Here is a 24177-nt window from a genome sequence, read left to right as displayed (position 1 = left end):
CGTTTTTACAGGTCAGGAAAATGATAGTATTTCGTTTTAGATTGTATGCATAAAAAATTCCCAATTGGGATAAAAATTCCCAATTTGATGTTCAAGGGACCCATTTGAAAACACCTGGAATCATCCCTGGAGCATATACAAAACAAGCTTCTTTAATTTAATTGACATAATTCATTTTACTACACTTTAAAACCATGAACCATTCATCACAATTCATCATAATCACCACTAGGTTGGGAAGGAACATCATTTAAAAAACTTTCTAAATCTTCTTCATCTGAATCTTTCTTTTTCTTCTTCTTTTCTTTTTTTGTTTTACTTTTGTCTTTCTTTTTACTTTTTTTCTTGTCATCATCAACCTGAAAATGACAGAACATTTGATAAACATAGGTTTGCATGGATTTTAACATATTTCTGTGGATTCACTATTTTTTGTTAGATACCAAATTTTTATGGATTTCATGGGTACAGATGAACCATGAAATTAACAGTTAAGGAATAACAAACTTTCCCTAGGCTTAGGCAAAACCACGAAATTATATATCCACGAACATGTAGGATCTCTTTATTCCCTGAAAATTGGTACATGGTACCCACAAAATTAAATGAATCCACAGTTACATTTCAAGGTTATATCCATTTTTAATGATAATATTTCAAAATAGCGGAGGACATAATTGCCTTCTTTTGTCCCGCCAATATTCCTCTTAGACATATTGTTTGAATTGAATTTTACAGTTGGTAGGATTATTTGTCATCATGTGTTGTCATGAGAAAAGTTATGGGACTTTGACCGATGGAACAAAATGTTCATTTGAGTTGATGGTCAAGCAATCAGTAGAATGGTTTGTTGTCATGTGTCCATCTCACTTCTATATCTATTGACCTCTGATCAAATTATGTACGGTATTCCTTTAAGTCCTTGGCAGAGATAAGTCACTTCAGTGCTTCTACTGAAAGTATACAGCACTTGCTACAGTAGCCTATTAAATGTCATTTTTAAGCAAAATTAAGTTGATGATGACGACAACAACAACAATTTTAGAAAGACAGGACCAGCATGGAAAGGATTTATAGCTACAAAAACAATAATTTTTGCTTTACCGTTTCTTCTTTGTCTCTTTTCTTCTTTTTCTTTTTCTTTATTGCATCAGTACCAGGTACATCAACTAAAACAGATCATTGATCGATTAAATTGAAATAAAAACAATCACTAATTCCAATCCCCTGAATTGCACATATTTTATCTATCCAAAGGCAATAACTAAAGAAATGATTTTTTTGTTACTTGAAAACTTTTAAAAATATGGTAGAGAATTAAAAGTTTGAGAGTTAATACAATGCAATTTCTAATATAGTAAGTATTTCAAGGTGGCTTTACTTGTTGAATTTTTTTTTATCGGCACTGATTTCAAAAGCATCTTAGACATTACTTATATAAATCTTTGATATAAAATTAATAACAATCAGGCAAAAATTGTACATCTGAGACAGCTTCCAATGTTTTTTTTCCATATAATCATTTTTTAAAGGGGTATAACTCTTTTAGAATTATTTGTTTGGCACTAATTGTTTCAAACTTGTCCAAACATTGCTGACATAAACCTTTGATATAAGTTTCTTACAGATATTTCTGCCCCCCCATAACATGTCATGCTGGGTATAACAACATAACCAGCACAGTTAAAGTAAAAAATGTTTTGATTGGAGCTTAGAACATTTTCATCATTTTAAAATCATAATATAATTTTTTAATCCACATAGTATTATTCCAGTTAAAGGGAAACTTCGCAAAAAAATCAAAAATTGATATTATGTTCATTCTGTATAAAAATGCTCAAATTCATAGATATTAAAGTTTTATTCTGCTAGATAAGAGATCACCATCGATTTTAAATTTAGAGTTTCAATTCTCTGCGGTCAGCCATTTTGTCAACTTCTCCGATTTGCCCCAAGATATGTCTAAGGACCAAAACCACAGTAACCCGATGTAGTCGTAATTGCGTGTCGATATCTTGTCAATCGTACGGTTGTTTTATCCGACTAGTTAACTAAGTTGATACGGAAAATTTTCTTATCTTTTTTTTTTTGATAACCATGATCGACGTCATGATCTGTTATTTATAACAATAATGATAATATTGGAATTAGTTAAAAAGTAAAAATTTCAATAAATAAGTGTTCCGTGAAACTTGAATTGTTTTCGGAAATCTAATAAGTTCATAATTCTTTTATGTAATAAATTTTATTCAAATAAATTAGGATCTTCGCTCCACTGATCACCCGCATGGCTAAAGGTATTACTCCCAAAGGTATTGCAGGGGGTGTGAGGTGACACGTCCAGGTATTCAAGCGATTTCCTGTCGAGCTTGCAAATTCATCATCGTTTCACTTCTTAGGGTATTGATCAGTGTACACGGCCGATAACTTAAAACTTTCCATTTTGAACTATTAGGTGTATAATATGCATCTCTATCTTGCGTGTCCGAAAGTGATATAATATACTAGTCATTACTAAACTCATACGCTTGTTTATGAATAACATTTCTGGTGTGAAAGAAAATTATTTATAAAAATATAAATAATACCTAAAAATAAACAACAGATTTGATGAAATAAAAATTTATATACATATTTTTTCCAAGGGTAAATTTGGTAAAATGTAATTTATACTCGTTGTCAATGGTGAAGGACAGATCGGACCATACCAGAAATATTGATTTAAAAAAATGTACGCACTTGTCGACCATTCGTATATACGCCTGGATAATAAGTAACGGAACTATAGCGCAAATTCAAATATATACATGTATACATTGTACATAAGAAAGAAACAAACATTTTGTGTAAATTGGGGTAAAAGTTTTTTTAATAGACTAGTCCACGTATGCCAACAGTATGTAATCATCAAAAGTTGAAAAGATATTGTAGACCAAAAGCAGAAGAAGAAGAAGAAGAAGAAGAAGAGATTTAAATACAGGTCGATATATAACTTTCTTTGGCTCATCGAAGTCATGGATATTTATATATCAATTAGATTGTTCTCGAATAAAGGAAGAAATTCGTCATCATCACAATTGTTCCGACATGCATGTAATATGTACGCAACTGGACGTACACTAATAATCCCTAAGGGATGTGAATATTTTCCAGGAAAACTATAGAGTATCAAAGTTTCAAATCAATTTCAGGATTTATTTTCTTTCTTGATATTCAATGACAGCAATTTAAAGAACCTACGCATTCAACATTCTTTAGGTGTCACAAAACAATACACATTTTATTTCCACCGTACAAGCAAGTGAAAATGTTTGATGGAATGAAGCAAAAAGGTCAGAATACAAACATGTATTTTTAATACATTATTGATCATGTCAATTTCATATGTTTGTTTAAAGTATTTGTAGAAAAAAAATCATAAAAATTTTCTATTGTATGAATTAATTTTATTATTAAAATTTGTTTTAAAATCTCCACACGATCTAATTTTAAAAGTTGCATGGCTATCACTTATTTTTCGTTGGTTAATAGCTACACCAAATGTCGTCGATGCGCTTTAAATCGCGTTATTAGATGGTTAACGAACAAGACTTAAATGAGATATTTTCACTCCCGGCATGCATCAAAGACTTAAACTACGTCACATAAGTCAGGAAGTTTCAAAAAATAAAATTAATAATTCCCAATTTTCTTCTTTATTAGATTTCATATCAAAATAAAACTTGGTGAATATGTTTTTTATGGTATTATGAACATAATAAGATGAAAAGTGAAAAATCACGAATTATCCCTTTAATATCATTATACTCACTTTTTTCTTTTGAAACATGGCTTGTTTTTGCATCCTTTTTATTCTGTAATGAAAAAAAATAATTACTATTTTAAATAAAATCTTTCCATCCCTGACTATTTATCAATTATTCTGCAGCTCTAGCAATTTAAAGTGTGTTTGTTTTTGATAAATTTGGTATCAAAATAAATTTTGCATTTACACATATATATCAATATTTTCTAGTTCAAAGTACACTTTGCAAACAATTTTTTTAACACTACTCAGGATTCAGTGTGTCTGTCTGTTAAAACTTTTTCTATATACCTCCTGGGAATTATTCAACACTTGATACAGTATAAGCAATGATTTGAATATATGTATGTTCTACGCTTCAATTTTTATCCAAGTTGTGTAGGCCTTACTTTCTCATTTTACAAAGACTCTGTCTACAAATTATCTTGCATGTTTTTGAGTATGTACTGTCTATATATCCATTGACACATAAGAATATATTGATAAAAAGATGTACAGAGATTCTGCACAGTCAGTGTCAATCAAGTTATGCAGCTGAAAACTTAAACTAACTATGTTGAAAAGTCCCCCATTTATATAATCAGGATTTATTAGTTTGTTTCTTTTGTCTGCACAAAAATAGTTTTCCTCCACTTCCCATACTTACTTTACTTTCTAAAGTATCTAGCCAATCACCAAAGTCAGGTTGCTGTCCAAGATCAGAATCACTTCTAAGTCGTTGGTCAGCTGTAGTAGTTAAATTTTCTGTCCCATTACTGATTTCCTTGTCTTTATTTACAGTGTCATCGTCACTAATATCCTGATCAATGGCAACAGTCACATGACTATTCAAATTATCTTCAATGTCTGACACGTCATCAGTAACTAACACATGACTGTTCACATTGTCTTCTACGTCAGAATTGTCTGCAGCGACTGTTACCTGAGTGATGGGATTATCATCAATGTCTGATTCATCCTTAGTTACGGGAATGTTATGATCAGAGTTATCACTCTCAATCTCTTTAGCGTTTGATTCAGAGTTATCAAAATGATTTACATCTGACTCAGTACTCTGTTTCCTTTGAATGTTTGATTTAGACTGAGTCTGCATATTATCATGATCAGAGTCACTATCATCACTTGCAAGTTGTGTAGGAATAAAATTATCATCAGAGTCTAAATCATCTTGGAATCCTGCAACCATTGGATTACCTTCGTCCTCACTATGGAAGAAAAAACATTATCAAATAATGGCTACAACTGTTGTACTACTTAAAGGGGCACTAGCTACAAGATATATATAAAATATAAAATATGACTTTTTATGTTCAATCATTAATGAAAGTGTAATAGTGAAAAAAAACAAAACATTCACTTTTAGCAGCCAGTATTGTTCAATTTTGTCAAAATAAGCTAAGAAACATTGATGATGAATTATTCACTTGCAAGTGAATAATTCAACCTCATTGAATCCATATTCATGTGAACTTCAATTTAGCCCCTTAGCTTGAGATGGATAGGCATGAATTGTGCTTGATCAGTTATTTAAAGGAAAAAAATGTCAACATTGAAAGTGAAACACAGGTAAACCATTTAATTGACTGATGCAATCCACAAAAATACATTCTTAAACAGTTAAAAATGATGATTAACATATATTTTGAATCTAAAATATAAATTAAACAGACCTAGAATATTCCAATTGCACAATCCAGTTTTTATTTATATCTGTATTTATGTTTATATTGCTTATATGGCCATTGTAAGTAATTAGAGGGTAAACTCGATAGTTAATTAGATGGCGTTATATTATCAAGCATATGCCTGTAAATTGATTATTTTTAGACTTTTTATAATTTGGATAAATGTTTTACATTGTTATAAATCAAATATGAGTCAAATCGGTGAAAACAAATTTGACAGCTAGTGCCCCTTTACAGAAAGTGTGAAGAAAATTCTATTTCTTAATAAATTGAAAATGTTGTAGTACTTAAAGAAAGTATGACAAAAATTATATTTCTTGGAAAATTGAAAATATCAGTTAATAATAAGTAGGTATCTGTGTATATTTGTCAAGCAGCTGATCAATATGAGGTCATCCTGCTCATTAGCACTTGAGATAAGTGGGATGATAAGTATTATTATATTCAACATATTAAAAATTCCAAGCGTGGGAAAACAAGAATGATGTACGACAGTTCCAGGTAGTCCTCACAGGTTACAACTCATTACTTACTTCTGTTCAAGGGGCATAACTCTAGCACTACATGTAGTTACAGTAAAAACACATCTTAAACTGCATTTGATGGTTGTTATATTACAAAAGTTCAGATCTTAGCTCATAACTAACTTATGTTATCATGCAGAACCAGTTGAGATCAATTAAGTGTTTCAAGAAGGCAATTTGGGCATCAGTGAATATCAAACTTGACCATCATTTCATTTTATGTACATGTATTTGTTTTTGTATTTTTAAACTAGAGGCTCTAAAGAGCCTGTGTCGCTCACCTTGGTCTATGTGAATATTAAACAATGGACACAGATGGATTCATGACAAAATTGTGTTTTGGTGATGGTGATGTGTTTGTAGATCTTACTTTACTAAACATTCTTGCTGCTTACAATTATCTCTATCTATAACAGTACTTTCTGTGGAAAATGTTATTGAAAATCTTCAAATTTTAAGAAAATTGTTAAAAATTGATTAGGAAGGGCAATAACTCCTTAGGGTGTCGATTGACTATTTTGTTCATACTGACTTATTTTTAGTTCTTACTTTGCTGTACATTATTGCTGTTTACAGTTTATCTCTATCTATAATAATATTCAAGATAATGCAAAATTTCCTCAAAATTACCAATTCAGGGGCAGCAACCTAACAACCGATTATCCGATTCATCTGAAAATTCCAGGGCAGATAGATCGTGACCTGATCATCAATTTTACTTCCTGTCAGATTTGATCTTAATGCTTTGGTTTTTGAGTTATAAGCCAAAAACTGCATTTTACCCCCATGTTCTATTTTTAGCCATGGTGGCCATCTTGGTTTGTTGGCCAAGTTACCGGACACAATTTTTTAACTAGATACCCCAATGATGATTATGGCCAAGTTTGGTTAAATTTGGCCCAGTAGTTTCAGAGGAGAAGATTTTTCTAAAAGATTACTAAGATTTACGAAAAATGGTTAAAAATTGACTATAAAGGGCAATAACTCCTAAAGTGGTCAACTGACCATTTTGGTCATGTTGACTTATTTGTAGATCTTACTTTGCTGAACATTATTGCTGTTTACAGTTTATCTCTATCTATTATAATATTCAAGATAATAACCAACCAGATGCTCCGCAGGGCGTAGCTTTATACGACTGCAGAGGTTGAACCCTGAACGGTTGGGGCAAGTATGGACACAACATTCAAGCTGGATTCAGCTCTAAATTTGGAATGTGATTAAATAGTTGACACAGCATAGGTTTCTGACACAGAATGAATGTGTTCTAATGAACTTAAATTTTTTGTTTTCTCTTAGAGCAATTCACTATGCTGTTGAATATTAATCCTCTCAAAAAAATGTTTGAAGAAATTTTCTTTTTTATTTATGAAATTTCAAATGAGAAAAATTGAACCCAATTTTTTTAATCACATCCCCCTTTCCCTTATTCCAAAACTAATCTCAATTAAAATTTCTAATGGAGTTTGCAACAATAACTACTCATTTAAATACATCATAAAATATTAAGATGTAAAAAAACTGCTTGTTATCACTGAATGGTAAAGATTATTTTAATTTATCAGTTGGTAGTAAAAAGTGAATATCCATTGTATATTGTATATAACAAAGATTTAAGTTGATTCCGGACAAAGAAAGATAACTCCAATTAAAAAAAAATCTTGCTATTGCACAATATTTTGCAATTAGATATTTCTTGCTTACTATTCTGGACAAAGAAAGATAACTCTAATTAAAAAAAAATTTGCTATTTCACAATATTGTGCAATTAGATATTTCTTGCCATTGCGCAATACTGTGCAATTGAAAAGACTTGCTATTGCACAATACGTAATATAATAATTTTAGATCCTGATTTGGACCAACTTGAAAACTGGGCCCATAATAAAAAAACTAAGTACATTTTTGGATTCAGCATATCAAAGAACCCCAAGATTTCAATTTTTGTTAAAATCAGACTAAAGTTTAATTTTGGACCCTTTGGACTTTAGTGTAGACCAATTTGAAAACAGGACCAAAAATGAAGAATCTACATACACAGTTAGATTTGGTATATCAAAGAACCCCATTTATTCAATTTTTGATGAAATCAAACAAAGTTTAATTTTGGACCCCGATTTGGACCAACTTGAAAACTGGGCCAATAATCAAGAATCTAAGTACATTTTTAGATTCAGCATATCAAAGAACCTAACTGATTCATTTTTTGTCAAAATCAAACTAAGTTTAATTTTGGACCCTTTGGACCTTAATGCAGACCAATTTGAAAATGGGACCAAAAGTTAAGAATCTACATACACAGTCATGACAGTTAGATTCGGCATATCAAAGAACCCCAATTATTCAATTTTGATGAAATCAAACAAAGTTTAATTTTGGACCCTTTGGGCCCCTTATTCTGTTGGGACCAAAACTCCCAAAATCAATACCAACCTTCCTTTTATGGTCATAAACCTTGTGTTTAAATTTCATACATTTCTATTTACTTATACTAACGTTATGGTGCGAAAACCAAGAAAAATGCTTATTTGGGTCCCTTTTTGGCCCCTAATTCCTAAACTGTTGGGACCTAAACTCCCAAAATCAATACCAACCTTCCTTTTGTAGTCATTAACTTTGTGTTTAAATTTCATTGATTTCTATTTACTTAAACTAAAGTTATTGTGCGAAAACCAAGAATAATGCTTATTTGGGCCCTTTTTTGGCCCCTAATTCCTAAACTGTTGAAACCAAAACTCCCAAAATCAATCCCAACCGTTCTTTTGTGGTCATAAACCTTGTGTCAAAATTTCATAGATTTCTATTAACTTAAACTAAAGTTATAGTGCGAAAACCAAGAAAATGCTTATTTGGGCCCTTTTTGGCCCCTAATTCCTAAAACGTTGGGACCAAAACTCCCAAAATCAATACCAACCTTCCTTTTGTGGTCATAAACCTTGTGTTAAAATTTCATAGATTTCCATTCACTTTTACTAAAGTTAGAGTGCAAAAACTAAAAGTATTCGGAAGACGACGACGACGACGCCAACGTGATAGCAATATACGACGAAAAATTTTTCAAATTTTGCGGTCGTATAAAAACAGCTTAATTTCCTTAAAATTACCATTTCAGGGGCAGCAACCTAACAACCGATTATCCGATTCATCTGAAAATTCCAGGGCAGATAGATCGTGACCTGATCATCAATTTTACTTCCTGTCAGATTTGCTCTAGATGCTTTGGTTTTTGAGTTATAAGCCAAAAACTGCATTTTACCCCATGTTCTATTTTTAGCCATGGTGGCCACCTTGGTTTGTTGGCCGAGTTACCGGACACATTTTTTTAACTAGATACCCCAATGATGATTATGGCTAAGTTTGGTTAACTTTGACCCAGTAGTTTCAGTGGTTGGTTGGGCGGGGCACCGGACACATTTTTAAAACTAGATACCCCAATGATGATTATGGCCAAGTTTGGTTAAATTTGGCCCAATAGTTTTAGAGGAGAAGATTTTTCTAAAAGATTATTAAGATTTACGAAAAATGGTTAAAAATTGACTATAAAGGGCAAAAACTCCTAAAGTGGTCAACTGACCATTTTGGTCATGTTGACTTATTTGTAGATCTTACTTTGCTGAACATTATTGCTGTTTACAGTTTATCTCTATCTATAATAATATTCAAGATAATAACCAAAAAGAGCAAAATTTCCTTAAAATTACCATTTCAGGGGCAGCAACCCAACAACGAAATTTCTGATTCATTTGAAAATTTCAGGGCAGATAGATGTTGACCTGATGAACAATATTACCACATGTCAGATTTGCTCTAGATGCTTTGGTTTTTGAGTTATAAGCCAAAAACTGCATTTTACCCCCATGTTCTATTTTTAGCCATGGTGGCCATCTTGGTTTGTTGGCCAAGTTACCGGACACAATTTTTTAACTAGATACCCCAATGATGATTATGGCCAAGTTTGGTTAAATTTGGCCCAGTAGTTTCAGAGAAGATTTTTCTAAAAGATTACTAAGATTTACGAAAAATGGTAAAAAATTGACTATAAAGGGCAATAACTCCTAAAGTGGTCAACTGACCATTTTGGTCATGTTGACTTATTTGTAGATCTTACTTTGCTGAACATTATTGCTGTTTACAGTTTATCTCTATCTATAATAATATTCAAGATAATAACCAAAAAGAGCAAAATTTCCTTAAAATTACCATTTCAGGGGCAGCAACCCAACAACGAAATTTCTGATTCATTTGAAAATTTCAGGGCAGATAGATGTTGACCTGATGAACAATATTACCACATGTCAGATTTGCTCTAGATGCTTTGGTTTTGAGTTATAAGCCAAAAACTGCATTTTACCCCATGTTCTATTTTTAGCCATGGTGGCCATCTTGGTTTGTTGGCCGAGTTACCGGACACATTTTTTTAACTAGATACCCCAATGATGATTATGGCTAAGTTTGGTTAACTTTGGCCCAGTAGTTTCAGTGATTGGTTGGGCGGGGCACTGGACACATTTTTAAAACTAGATACCCCAATGATGATTATGGCCAAGTTTGGTTAAATTTGGCCCAATAGTTTTAGAGGAGAAGATTTTTCTAAAAGATTATTAAGATTTACGAAAAATGGTTAAAAATTGACTATAAAGGGCAATAACTCCTAAAGTGGTCAACTGACCATTTTGGTCATGTTGACTTATTTGTAGATCTTACTTTGCTGAACATTATTGCTGTTTACAGTTTATCTCTATCTATAATAATATTCAAGATAATAACCAAAAACAGCAAAATTTCCTTAAAATTACCATTTCAGGGGCAGCAACCCAACAACGAAATTTCTGATTCATCTGAAAACTTCAGGGCAGATAGATGTTGACCTGATGAACAATATTACCACATGTCAGATTTGCTCTAGATGCTTTGGTTTTTGAGTTATAAGCCAAAAACTGCATTTTACCCCCATGTTCTATTTTTAGCCATGGTGGCCATCTTGGTTTGTTGGCCAAGTTACCGGACACAATTTTTTAACTAGATACCCCAATGATGATTATGGCCAAGTTTGGTTAAATTTGGCCCAGTAGTTTCAGAGAAGATTTTTCTAAAAGATAACTAAGATTTACGAAAAATGGTTAAAAATTGACTATAAAGGGCAATAACTCCTAAAGTGGTCAACTTATTTGTAGATCTTACTTTGCTGAACATTATTGCTGTTTACAGTTTATCTCTATCTATAATAATATTCAAGATAATAACCAAAAACAGCTAAATTTCCTTAAAATTACCATTTCAGGGGCAGCAACCTAACAACCGATTATCCGATTCATCTGAAAATTCCAGGGCAGATAGATCGTGACCTGATCATCAATTTTACTTCCTGTCAGATTTGCTCTAGATGCTTTGGTTTTTGAGTTATAAGCCAAAAACTGCATTTTACCCCATGTTGTATTTTTAGCCATGGTGGCCATCTTGGTTTGTTGGCCGAGTTACCGGACACATTTTTTTAACTAGATACCCCAATGATGATTATGGCTAAGTTTGGTTAACTTTGGCCCAGTAGTTTCAGTGGTTGGTTGGGCGGGGCACTGGACACATTTTTAAAACTAGATACCCCAATGATGATTATGGCCAAGTTTGGTTAAATTTGGCCCAATAGTTTTAGAGGAGAAGATTTTTCTAAAAGATTATTAAGATTTACGAAAAATGGTTAAAAATTGACTATAAAGGGCAATAACTCCTAAAGTGGTCAACTGACCATTTTGGTCATGTTGACTTATTTGTAGATCTTACTTTGCTGAACATTATTGCTGTTTACAGTTTATCTCTATCTATAATAATATTCAAGATAATAACCAAAAACAGCAAAATTTCCTTAAAATTACCATTTCAGGGGCAGCAACCCAACAAGGAAATTTCTGATTCATCTGAAAATTTCAGGGCAGATAGATGTTGACCTGATGAACAATATTACCACATGTCAGATTTGCTCTAGATGCTTTGGTTTTTGAGTTATTAGCCAAAAACTGCATTTTACCCCTATGTTCTATTTTTAGCCATGGTGGCCATCTTGGTTGGTTGGGCGGGGCACCGGACACATTTTTAATACTAGATACCCCAATGATGATTTTGGCCAAGTTTGGTTAAATTTGGCCCAGTAGTTTCAGAGGAGAAGATTTTTGTAAAAGTTAACACAGGACGACGACTGACAATGACCAGGTGAGCTAAAAAGTGAATTCTAAAATCTGCGAATAATTTGTTTCAGAGGGACAGAAAGACAAAGAAGTGAAGTATGTAAAGAATATTTAAAATTTAATGAGATCAGAGCAAAAAGAATCTGAACACAAAATTTTCTGTAAAAATTTGCATTAAAGAAATTGATGAAAGAAACTAAAATAACTAATCAATTTTAACACAATACCTATCACTTTCTTCCACATTTTTACTCTTTCCATTATCCTTAGTGTCTTTGGAATCATCCAAGAAGCTAGCATCAATAGCCCCTCCATCTGGAATGAACTCATCCACATCTGTAACTGGATCATCCTCCTTTATTGTTTCTGAAACACCAAAAAGTTTGTTTTTCATCTAAAAATATCTTATTTGCTGTTTTTACTCAACCTTCATCATTTGGTTAAGTATGTATATAAATTAGTCACCTGATTACCAGGGAAATTATTCGATGAAACACCAAATGTAAACTAAATACTATATACATATATTTTCTTAGATGGGATATATTTTGCTGACAAAACCTGGAGATTGAAATTATTAGCCTCATAACAATAAATACACTGTAAAACTATTTATTTATTCAAAAGAAAATTTAAACTCAGCAATCATAGAAAGATAATATATATATATAAACTCATTATAGATACCAGGATTAAAATTTTGTATGTAAGATGTGCCTTTAGTCAATATAAGACTCATCAGTGATACTTATAAAATCAAAAGATTTTAAAAAAGTCAAATAAAGTATGAAGTCGAAGCATTGAGAAGCTTAAATTGTGAAATGTATGCTATCATCACATGTTCTTCATAATAAGGTAGCTTTACCTTTATTATGATAAATAATCATGCTAGTCAGTAAAAAGTATTCAAATGATAGAATTTGACAAAAGTTGTACTATTAGTCATTACCTTTTACATCTTTTTTCTCCACATGAGTTTCTTTACTTTTAAAAAGTCTGGAGAAGAAACCAGTTTTTTGCTCTGGTTCTGTTGGTTTGGCTGGAGGTTGATCCGGTGATTTGACTTGTTTTGATGGTTTTTCATCTGGTGAACTAATAGGAGGAACTGGTTCCTGGTTTGTTGGTGTTTTTGATTCAGATTTATTAGAAATAGTTGACTGTTGTAAAGCAGGCATAGATAATGATTTTGGCACTGAAATAAACATCAATTATATGATAATTATCAAAAAATGTAAAACCATGATTCTATGTGACAAATATCAATATAAAATGTCAAAATGTCCTTAAATACAGCTATCACACTGATCATTATTTTAGATCCTCTTTTTTTTTAAAGTTATCTGTAAAATTATTTAATAATCATGATAATCATTCTTCTTAAATACTGTAAAATTACATTCAATTTTTAAATTTATTTTGACAACTTATTATGTCAAATATTTTTCATACCTAATTTACTGAAATATATGCACTTCTAGAACTGAGGAAGATTTAGAAGTAAACATATTGTATGAGTCACATGCTTATTGTTAAAGACTCTGTCTTCTTGTGTTCTAACTGATTTGTATATACCCAACATCTCCTTTAATTCTATCAAAGATAAAATGAAATTTGCAACTATGGCTATACTACAGAAAATAATACTTTCTTTCTCATGTAGACAAAACTGGCCATATGAAAATTCATCAAATCAAGACCTTTTTTTGTTATTATACACAAAACTAAGTAGATAGTTTCGCATACAGATTAGAAAGTATCACACTGTAACATCAACATAAGTTAAATTTTCGTATCTCCATTATAATCTTCTTGTGTTAGGGCAGACTCTGTAAGAATCTCACTTGTACAATGTTCTTACCTCCACTGGCTGAAGAGTTCTCTATGACAACCTCTTGTTTGAGATCTGACTCTGATGTAGCTGACCCTGAAAATTTGTCTTGCTGCTGTCTTCTTTTATTACTTAAATTGTCAATGAACCTAAATAAAAATGTACATAATATAGCATTTATTAGTTGGATAAGCTTAATTTCAATTTAGTAGTGCAATTATTATTGTACAGATGACCATACTCTTTATATCCTTCAAGTTTTACTTATAATTTAAAGTCAATAGAAAGTATAAGTTTCTGTTCACAAACTCATAACGATTCACAATTAGAGGGTATACATATGTTATAGCAGTTCACAGAATAATTATGGTTTAAAATTATTATGAAAACTTTGAAAAAATACACAGCGGAGCATCTATGCATCTATATGTTACACCACAAATTATAAATGTTTGTTTACTACACATAGCTAGTATGCAATTTCTGTCAACCCAAACTTACACATCATAATTTTGTTCTTCTGATTCTTCGTGGATATCTAATTCTTCTACAGTTGATCTTAAGTCTTCTGAATTAACCTCTAGCTGTTTCAATAATGATTCTCTCTACAATATAGTATATAACATTACTTAAATAATCTGTCTCTTATAGTTGTGGCCTGTTAGCTATTTCTTAAATATAAGAACATGTGGTATGAGTGCCATTGAGATAACTCTCTATCCAAGTCACAATTTGTCATCTTCGCTAGCCAAGGGTTACCATTTACTCCCGTTCTCTACATCCTTGGCAGATTAAGCCCACATTTGTGAAAACAATGTTGCGCCATCTATCGGAAGATCAAAGTCACGACAATTCTGAATACATTATTCTTGACCAATGTTAGCACTTGAACTCTTTAATTTGGAGGTAAAACACGGTAGCTTCTAGATTCTACATACTTGGTAAAGCCGGAAACGAAAATATACGTCAACATTCATGCATTTGTGCATGAAACGTACACAGGAACTTCTATTAGTTAATCAAAAAGTTATCACTAAATATAGTCGTATGTTTAGGGATGTAAAGACTTGTTGCACAATAAACACGTGGCAATTGTTTACAAACACTTTCTACATTTACACGTGATCATGTTTTAGGCGCTTTTTGATTGGATGCAGTAAGTTTCGACTGCAACCAATAAAAATCCTTAGATGTGTCTCCAAAATTTAATCCCAATCCGCCAAGGGTGGAGAGAATGGGAGTGGATTGTAACCCTTGGCTAGCGAAGATGCAATTTGTCAGAGTAAACCATTTCATGAATAGATATTTGGTATCCTTCTTCAAAATATTCAAAGTTTTCCATGACTTGTCTTATTTTTTTTCAATTCTTTTGTTGATTTGTAAGTTAGTGACCTAACAAAAGGGTGTTGTTGTGTTTCCCAATCTTTTTAAGCTTCTTAAAAAATAAATGCTGCTCTGTAGAACCATTTGAATCATTAAAAGCCTAAGAGACTGTGTAAGTTGATAGCTAAATCAAACAGCCTAGAGGTTAAAAGTTTTATACAACAAATGAGATATGACACCCATTGAGACAATCAGCTGTGAATCTATTCTTTTTAATTTTATTATATTCACATTGGTGTGGACTTCATACACTCTAGAAATAACTTAAATTAAATAGTTTATTTCCTAATTTTTACTGATTATAGTTGTTTACTTCTTCTTCATTGGGTCTCTGGTGTAGAGGTATCCCATTAGTAATCAAACCACATACTCTAACTTTTATATAACAAGAAAAGTTCATAAATAGATAAATATATAATATGGAGACTTAAACGGTATAATTGCCCATTAAACCATCTGTTCAACATGAAATGGATTTAAGCAACTTTATAAGCTCAACAATGAAGTAAGATAATTTGTGAAAGTCTTCAAAGGGAAACTGTACCTGGAGTTGTAGATAAGGCAAATTGAAGAACTTGTGCATATATCTCAGACCAAATCCATTACACATAGACGATTCAGCATACCTCACTTCACCCGAACCCTCAGGTCTGAAAACAGAAACCATTAAATATAATAAACTGTTGACACAGAGATATGTTTAAGACCAAAGTCATTACACATAGACCATTCAGCATACCTTACTTCACCCGAACCCTCTGGTCTGAAAACAGAAACCATTAAATATAATAAACTGTTGACACAGAGATATGTTTAAGACCAAAGTCATTACACATAGACCATTCAGCATACCTTACTTCACCCGAACCCTCTGGTCTGAAAACAGAAACCATTAAATATAATAAACTGTTGACACAGAGATGTCTGAGACCAAAGTCATAACACATAGACCATTCAGCATACCTTACTTCACGTAAACCCTCTGGTCTGAAAACAGAAACCATTAAATATAATAAACTGTTGACACAGAGATGTCTGAGACCAAAGTCATTACACATAGACGATTCAGCATACCTCACTTCACCCAAACCCTCTGGTCTGAAAACAGAAATCATAAAATATAATAAACTGTTGTCACAGAGATGTCTGATACCAAAGTCATTACACATAGACCATTCAGCATACCTCACTTCACCTGAACCCTCTGGTCTGAAAACAGAAATCATAAAATATAATAAACTGTTGACATAGAGATAAGTCTGAGACCAAAGTCATGACACATAGACCATTCAGCATATCTCACTTCACCCGAACCCTCTTGTCTGAAAATGAAATTATTACAGTGTCAACATACTAATGGTGGTCTGAACCATCAGGATTTCTGCAATCTAGTACATAAAAATATGAAAGTTTACTGACATTTTATATGGAATGCTATGTTATTTTAATGTTGTCACCATAAACACATATTCTGCCCCAAATACATTATGCTGAAATCTTGCCCATTATATTTTCTAAGAAAGTTAAATAACTTCTCAATGTCATATCAGAAATTTATGAAAAACTAAAGGGAGGTTATCTTAATAGATATAAACCAGGAACCAAAATTAAATGAAAACTGCTCAAAGTTCTTTAAAGGTATTGTCCGAAAACTGGAAAATCTCAATTTTTTTAATGAATGAAACTCGGAAACATAAATTCCTAATTTTCTTAAAAAAAATAGATTTATGATAATTATGAAGTGTATAGAAAAATGTGTGAAATGAAAATCAAACTATAATTTTTGTGTCTGGATCACTTTTCTTAGGGACCGTTCAATATTTATCAGATGGATGGGCCGGTGCAAAATGGGGAGGGCAAGCACTTTTTTTGTGGAAATATTTGGATAGGCGAGAACTTTTTTTAATATATATAGTGGATGGGCTAGAACTTATTTTATTTGAAAAAAATTTGCTTTCAATTTTATCGGTGTGGAGGAAATTCCTTTTGCAGGCACAAAAAACATAAGGGACATGGTCTCAACAATAATTTTCAGTTTAGGCCAAATCCAGATAGTCATCTTTAAATTGTTTTATAACTTTTTCAAATCAACATGGATTTTCATAAAACTTTACAATTATTTCATTTATATATTGATCTTATAAAATACCAGGTTGTTTGGTAGTTTGGTTTATTGCTGTCATTCTATGAATTTAATAAATAGGTTAAAAAAAAGCTAAAATTTTCAGTTTTGGCTAAATCCAGATAGTCATCTTCAATTTTTTTTATAACTTTTTCAAATCAACATGGATTTTCATAAAACTCAACAATTATTTCATTTATATATTGATCTTACAGAATACCAGGTTGTTTGGTAGTTTGGTGAACTGCTGTCATTCTATGGATTTAATAAATAGGTTAAAAAAAAGCTAAAATTTTCAGTTTTGGCTAAATCCAGATAGTCATCTTTAATTTTTTTCATAACTTTTTCAGATCAACTGGCATTTTCATAAAACTCTACAATTATTTCATTTATATATTGATCTTATAAAATACCAGGTTGTTTGGTAGTTTGGTTTATTGCTGTCATTCTATGGATTTAATAAATAGGTTAAAAAAAGCTAAAATTTTCAGTTTTGGCTAAATCCAGATAGTCATCTTTAATTTTTTTTATAACTTTTTCAAATCAACATGGATTTTCATAAAACTCTACAATTATTTCATTTATATATTGATCTTACAGAATACCAGGTTGTTTGGTAGTTTGGTGAATTGCTGTCATTCTATGGATTTAATAGAAAGGTTAAAAAAGCTAAAATTTTCAGTCTAGGTTAAATCCAGAAAGTCATCTTTATTTTTTTTTATAACTTTTTCAAATTAACATGGATTTCCATGAAACTCTATAGTTATTTCATTTATATATTGATCTTACAGAATACCAGGTTGTTTGGTAGTTTGGTGAATTGGTGTCATTCTTATGGATTTAATAAAAAGGTTAAAAAAAGCTTAAATTTTCAGTTTAGGCCAAATCATTTGATAGTCATCTTTAAACTTCTTTATTACTTTTTCAAATCAATTTAGATCTTCATATAACTCTACAGCTATCTCATTTATATATTAATCTTACAGAATGCCAGGTTGTTTGGTGTTTTACTGTCAAATGTACGGAATTAATTAATAGGTGAAAAAGGGTGCATTAAAGTCAAAAATATGTCTGCCTAAATTGCTTAAAAAGACCATAATTTCTTTTTTGAAAGATTAGATAAAGGGACATTGGTATTTGAACTATATTTAACATGCTGTGCTATTAAGACAATAATTAGTAATTCAGCATATGATAATATTTTTACTAGTCCAAGAGCTATTGTCCCTTAGTTTAAATTATTTCCTTTATTTTAAATCAATATTTATCTGAGGCTGCAAATATAAAATCAAATATATACATATATATTCATGCTGGTTTTAAAAACAATAAAATGTATGGTTCTGATACACACTTAAATATTTATATATAAATGGAATTAACTAGCACATTTTAAATTTTGTATTTACACCAAAGTCTATTCTTTGATTTCAAGACATAAACCTGCAAACTTTCAAATAGAAAAAGAACTTTAATATTTTTTTATTGTTTTAAGCTTTAGAGGGGCAAGGACTTTTTTTATAGATTTTTTTAGATGGGCGAGGACTTTTTTTCAGAATTTAAAAGGATGGGCATTAACTTTTTTAATGTATCAATATTAAGAATGCACCGGCCCATCCATCTGATAAATATTGAACGGTCCCTTAAATAAACTTCCATTAGTATCACTCAAGAACAAGTATTTGAAAGCCAGAGATGAATAAAAAATACATAGAAACATTCAGGGCTATACATGTATGACCAAAAGGAACCTAAAAAGAAAACTTGTTTATGGTAATTTATAAAACTTTCAACTAGTCAAAAACAAAAATTCATGCAGTCAATTGGCAAATTCTTCTTCATAGTTACAGTGTTTATTTACCCTCACAGAAATGATATGTGCCCTACAGAAGTAATGGACAAATCAACAACTTGTGTGAATATTATCCCCACACAAAGTGAACAAGACACAAGTTTGTGAAAATATCTGTGGTATATTTTTGATCATTTCTAGAATATTAACCTGTCATAATGCTGGCAGTAATAGCGAGCTTTATCCTCTGTGACGGTCCGATGATGTCCCATGTCCCTATGGTTACCTAGAACTAATACTGGGATATGTGCTGGTACCTTCTCCATCTCCCTCTCTACATAAGTAAATGTCCTGTAAACATATAAAAAGAGCATTCATTACAACCATACCATAACCTTTCATAACAACCATACCATAACCTTTATACCATAACCTTTCATAACAACCATATGATAACCTTTCAGATTTGACATCAGAAAATTACAACAAGTAAATAGAGCATTCATAACAACCATACGATAACCTTTCAGATTTGACATCAGAAAATTACAACAAATAAATAGAGCATTCATAACAACCATACCATAACCTTTCAGATTTGACGTCAGAAAATTACAATAAATTAAAAAAAAAAATATGTGTCCCAGCTCGCACATTTTCACATTCCCATGTTCAGTGACCTTTGAAATCTTAGACAAAACAAAAGTTTGGCTTATATATCAAACAGTTCACTGCATAATGAACATGTGTACTAAGTTTCAAGTTGATGCCACCACTCTTAAACATAAACATTTACCTGATACAGATTTGAAGGATGTATAAACGACAGAAGTTTATAAATGAAAACATAATGCCCCTCTACTATTGTATACAGGGCATAAAAAGTTCAAGAGTTCATTGTCATATACATTGTGTTGTATAGTCAATACACTATTGTGATCTTTAGCATAGTAGCAGAAAAATAATACCAACAATCCTTTAAAAACTTGTTTCTTATAATCCAAAACTTTTCAGATTAAACATTGAATTGAGTTGCTATAAGTTGTAAAAGTTTATTACCTTACATGAACAGACTGTGTGGATTGTGGAATAACTCCATTCTAGTCTATAACTTTATTTGGACTTATTGTAAAATAGACTTAACAGTTCTGTACTGACCATTGTTTTGTTATGTCATACATCAATATAACACCGTGACTTCCTTTATACACATCCATAAACTCTGCATCCAAACATGGCTCATCAGGAGCATCCTAAAGTAATAGGAAATATTTCATCAACAACTGCTTCTGAACAAGAAGGTTTTTTTTTTAAAGAAGTGAACTATCAAAACTTAATTGGATTGGTATTTTATTATGGAGCTGATAAGCTGAGAATTTGATGTTGTCACTTGGACAACTTTTGTGAAGGATTTTATTTGCCTAGAATATTTTTTAAATGGTTGGGGGACCTTTTGATCGACTATGTTTCCCATTCACCCTGGAAATTGGTTTTTAATAGCAAACAAACAACTAAAATAGTCAAGGGAATTGTATTTATGATTAAAAGATTTCACAAGCCATTAGATTTATAAACAACAGCTTGTTAGTGACCATTATAATAATAAACTGATGATTTTTTGTGGAATATTGCAGCTTGAAAATGACTAGATTACCAACATTTTTAATATTTACAACTTACTGCAAATTAAATAATTTAAGGTACATTATAAATGTTATTTCCTGTTTCTTTCTAGTGCACAAAATTTTTCACAAAAAACAACTTTGCAGTGATTGTTGGATGTTGAGTGACGTTCAACTTGATCTACTGAATTTCTAAGACAATACGACTTAAATATTAAAGTTGTACAGTATCTTAAAATATCATTGATGATAATTATAATTAAAACAGTACAATTTACTTCACCTTAACTGAGTTATCCATTTTAAGTCCTTCAGGTTTCTTTTTCTTTTTGCCTTTATCTACCACATCCCAAATTTCGACCTTTACTACATCATCCGTTGTTTTATAGTTCCATTGTATATTGCAAACCTAATTAATACAAAGAAAATAAGTTCGTAACATGCTGATTCCGTAGATATAAATCAAAGTCAATCTTCTATAGTACTTAGCTAATCTTAATCTTATCTGAATTCAAGATTACTTTAATTTCACTTTGCTAAAGAATTGACCTGAAAGAATAACAGTTCAGAGTGTTTTAGTGTTTGCTCATTCATGATAGCCCTATTGCAATTTCTATCTGTATGTCTATTTTCTGTAAACTGTTTTGTTTGCATGTTGTTTCTAACATCTATTTGCAAAAGTGCAATTCATACAGATTTTTTTTCTTGAACACACTCAAAATAATGAACTGGAGCAGTCATTGATCAGTTTATTTAATCACCTATTATATTCACACATTCAGAAACTTTTAATATACATGTACATCTGGTTTCATTTGCATATATTGTAAAGACTAATTTCATTTAAATTCAACTCATTTTTTATAAATACCTGAATTTCTTCTGTAGGAATGTATTCTTCTTTAAACTTGTGACCTTGTAATCTATGAAATAAACATGATTTCCCAACATTTCTGTCTCCTCGAATCACTATTTTCACTAAAAGAGTAAGAAACTTTTTTTATCAGAACATAAATATACACTGAACTTTCAGTATGAAATAGAGATGCAATTATTCATTTACATGTAGTTTCATGATAATCAATTTTAGCTGATTGAGAAAAAGCATTTAATAATATTTTTGTGGTTGAGCAAACTCTGCAAATATACCAGTCTATCATTTTGTACATAAGTTAGGCCTTTAGTTTTCTTGTTTGAATTGGCTGACATCTCGTTTCAGGGCCTCTTAAAGCTGACTGTGTGGTCTCTTGGACTCTTGCGGAAAGATGTCTCATTGGCAATCATGTCATTGCTTCTTATTTTCATATCAAAATTTATATTTTGTGGAACAGTACGTTAAATTGGTCAGATGGTTCACCAACAAAAATATTTTAATGATAAAAAAAGATACAATGACTGTAGTCTTATATTTAAAAATGCTCAGCTAAGTCCTAGGACTCATGTTATAACATTTCAAGAAATTCCTGCAACCTACTGTTATACTGGACTCCTCTAGCAAACCTCCTCTGTAGCTGTACTCCCATAGTCTGAAGACCAGAGGGGGGTGCCTTCTGTCCACCCCCATCCTGATTCCCAAGTAACTTTCTAAACAAGGACATACTCTACCAGTCATTTCATTGTAGTCCTACCCTGAAAATGCACAGTCAGATAGATCATAGTAGTGGATAACAAAAAATAACTGGGCCTCTTTTTAATTTGTAAATTTCGGACTGTTATTTAGACCAAATATATATACAGAGTGTGTTTATGTAACAGCCACTATGTTCCGTCAGTTAATTTGTTCTGGTGGAACGTTTCAACTAGTTATTTTTGTTTCGATAGAAATTTCCAACTAGTTTTTTTATTCCAAGTGCAGTCGAAAAGTCCCAGAAAAAAGTAGCTAGTTGAAAAGTTCCAGAAAAATGTAGATAGTTGAATAGTTCTAGCGGAACAGAACAACTAGTTACATTTATACATCGTTCCAAATTTACCATATTTCGTTCTTTTTATAGAAAGAGGGGGCAGAATGAGTATCAGTATATATAAGAGCAAATTATTAATTTACAAGAATACCCAACGCACTGAAAGGGGTTTCTTTGGGGACAAATATGAAAAAAGGGGCATGGAACTTTATTTTTGGGGAAATAATGACAATGTATAAATTTAAATTTTGATGTACTGAGGGGGAAGAACAAGCTCCCTCAGCAAAATTTAAGTTGTATATAAATTTCATAGCTCACATAAAACGAAATAAGTTGCATTATCATGCAAATTTAGTATTCATAGTACCTTCAAGAGAGGGAAGAATATCCCCTCCTTGTGTGGGTCTTTGCATCAATTCTCCGAATGGAACTTTGTGACTGTTGATAAGTTATGTTGGAACTTTCGGCCTAGTTTGTTAGTTCCGGTTTTGACTAATTTGGCAAAAAGGAACTTTCTAATTAGTTGATTTGTTCCATTGGAACTTTTCAACTAGTCACTTTGTTCCGGTGGAACTTTTAAACCAGAGGAAGAACAAAGTAACTAGTTAATAAGTTCCTCCGGAACTTTTTGGCTAGTTAGTTCTTTCCGCCCGGAACTTTCCAATGTCGGAACAAAAGACCATCTACATTTACAGCCTTGTATTGCCATCACTGGTGATCAAATAGATTTTAAACATCTGTTATATATTTGCACTGGTTCAGACACTTATTGTCACAGGGGCAGATTAAGGGGAGGGGTCTTCATATATGATAAATGCACAATACTTTATATAAGTAGCACTAAACTGTGGCCTTCCAGGGCGATCCACACATGTTTCTAACCATTTGTTGTGTTTTGATGATAACTTTATTTTTACAACAGTACAAATCATGACTTTGTCATTGACAATGCATGAGATGTAATCTTTTGAATTAGGAAAATCGTGTTTTTAATGATTTCTGGGGTATTGTCTATAACATTTTCATTTAATTTTCCTCCTAATTGTTATCGACTTTTTCAACTCTTCACCTGTATACATGTATGTTCATAAATGTTGTCAAAATGAAAAGTCGTTGATGTTGCAGACAAGATCTCACAACTGTTGCCTTTGACTTGTCAAAATTGCAAACAATAAATATATTTCTTACAGAAATTTACAGTCTTTCTTGGACGCATATGTTCAGTCTCTACAATCATACAAAGGACAATATATAAATGAGGCAATATGATAGCAAAATTAATTAAAAATTGGATCAGAAAATCATCCCCGGAAGTTCAATTGAATAGATAATAAGT

General features: G+C 31.6%; 1 protein-coding gene across 2 annotated transcripts; it reads right to left on the bottom strand.

Moving 5' to 3' along the window:
- Window positions 1-129: 129 nt before the first annotated feature.
- LOC143063397 (rab-like protein 6) lies at window positions 130-24177 on the bottom strand. Of its 2 annotated transcripts, XM_076235529.1 has the most exons (16): window positions 24030-24177; window positions 22415-22569; window positions 21812-21918; window positions 21224-21349; window positions 20477-20571; window positions 19529-19669; window positions 16590-16613; window positions 15949-16030; window positions 14523-14626; window positions 14052-14170; window positions 13143-13385; window positions 12421-12559; window positions 4452-5010; window positions 3812-3854; window positions 1105-1169; window positions 130-359 (listed from the first exon to the last, which is right to left on the bottom strand). In XM_076235529.1, exons 2-16 carry the CDS (start codon window positions 22536-22538, stop codon window positions 207-209), a joined length of 2124 nt encoding a protein of 707 aa, XP_076091644.1. In that variant the 5' UTR covers window positions 22539-22569; window positions 24030-24177; the 3' UTR covers window positions 130-206. The 2 variants fall into 2 exon arrangements, with proteins under 2 accessions (XP_076091644.1, XP_076091643.1); XM_076235528.1 differs by lacking the exon at window positions 16590-16613 and having other exon boundaries at window positions 15949-16054.

This window comes from Mytilus galloprovincialis, chromosome 2, assembly GCF_965363235.1.
Source record: "Mytilus galloprovincialis chromosome 2, xbMytGall1.hap1.1, whole genome shotgun sequence".
Classification (NCBI taxonomy): Eukaryota; Metazoa; Mollusca; class Bivalvia; order Mytilida; family Mytilidae; genus Mytilus; species Mytilus galloprovincialis.
This window is presented reverse-complemented; position numbering and strand designations above follow the sequence as displayed.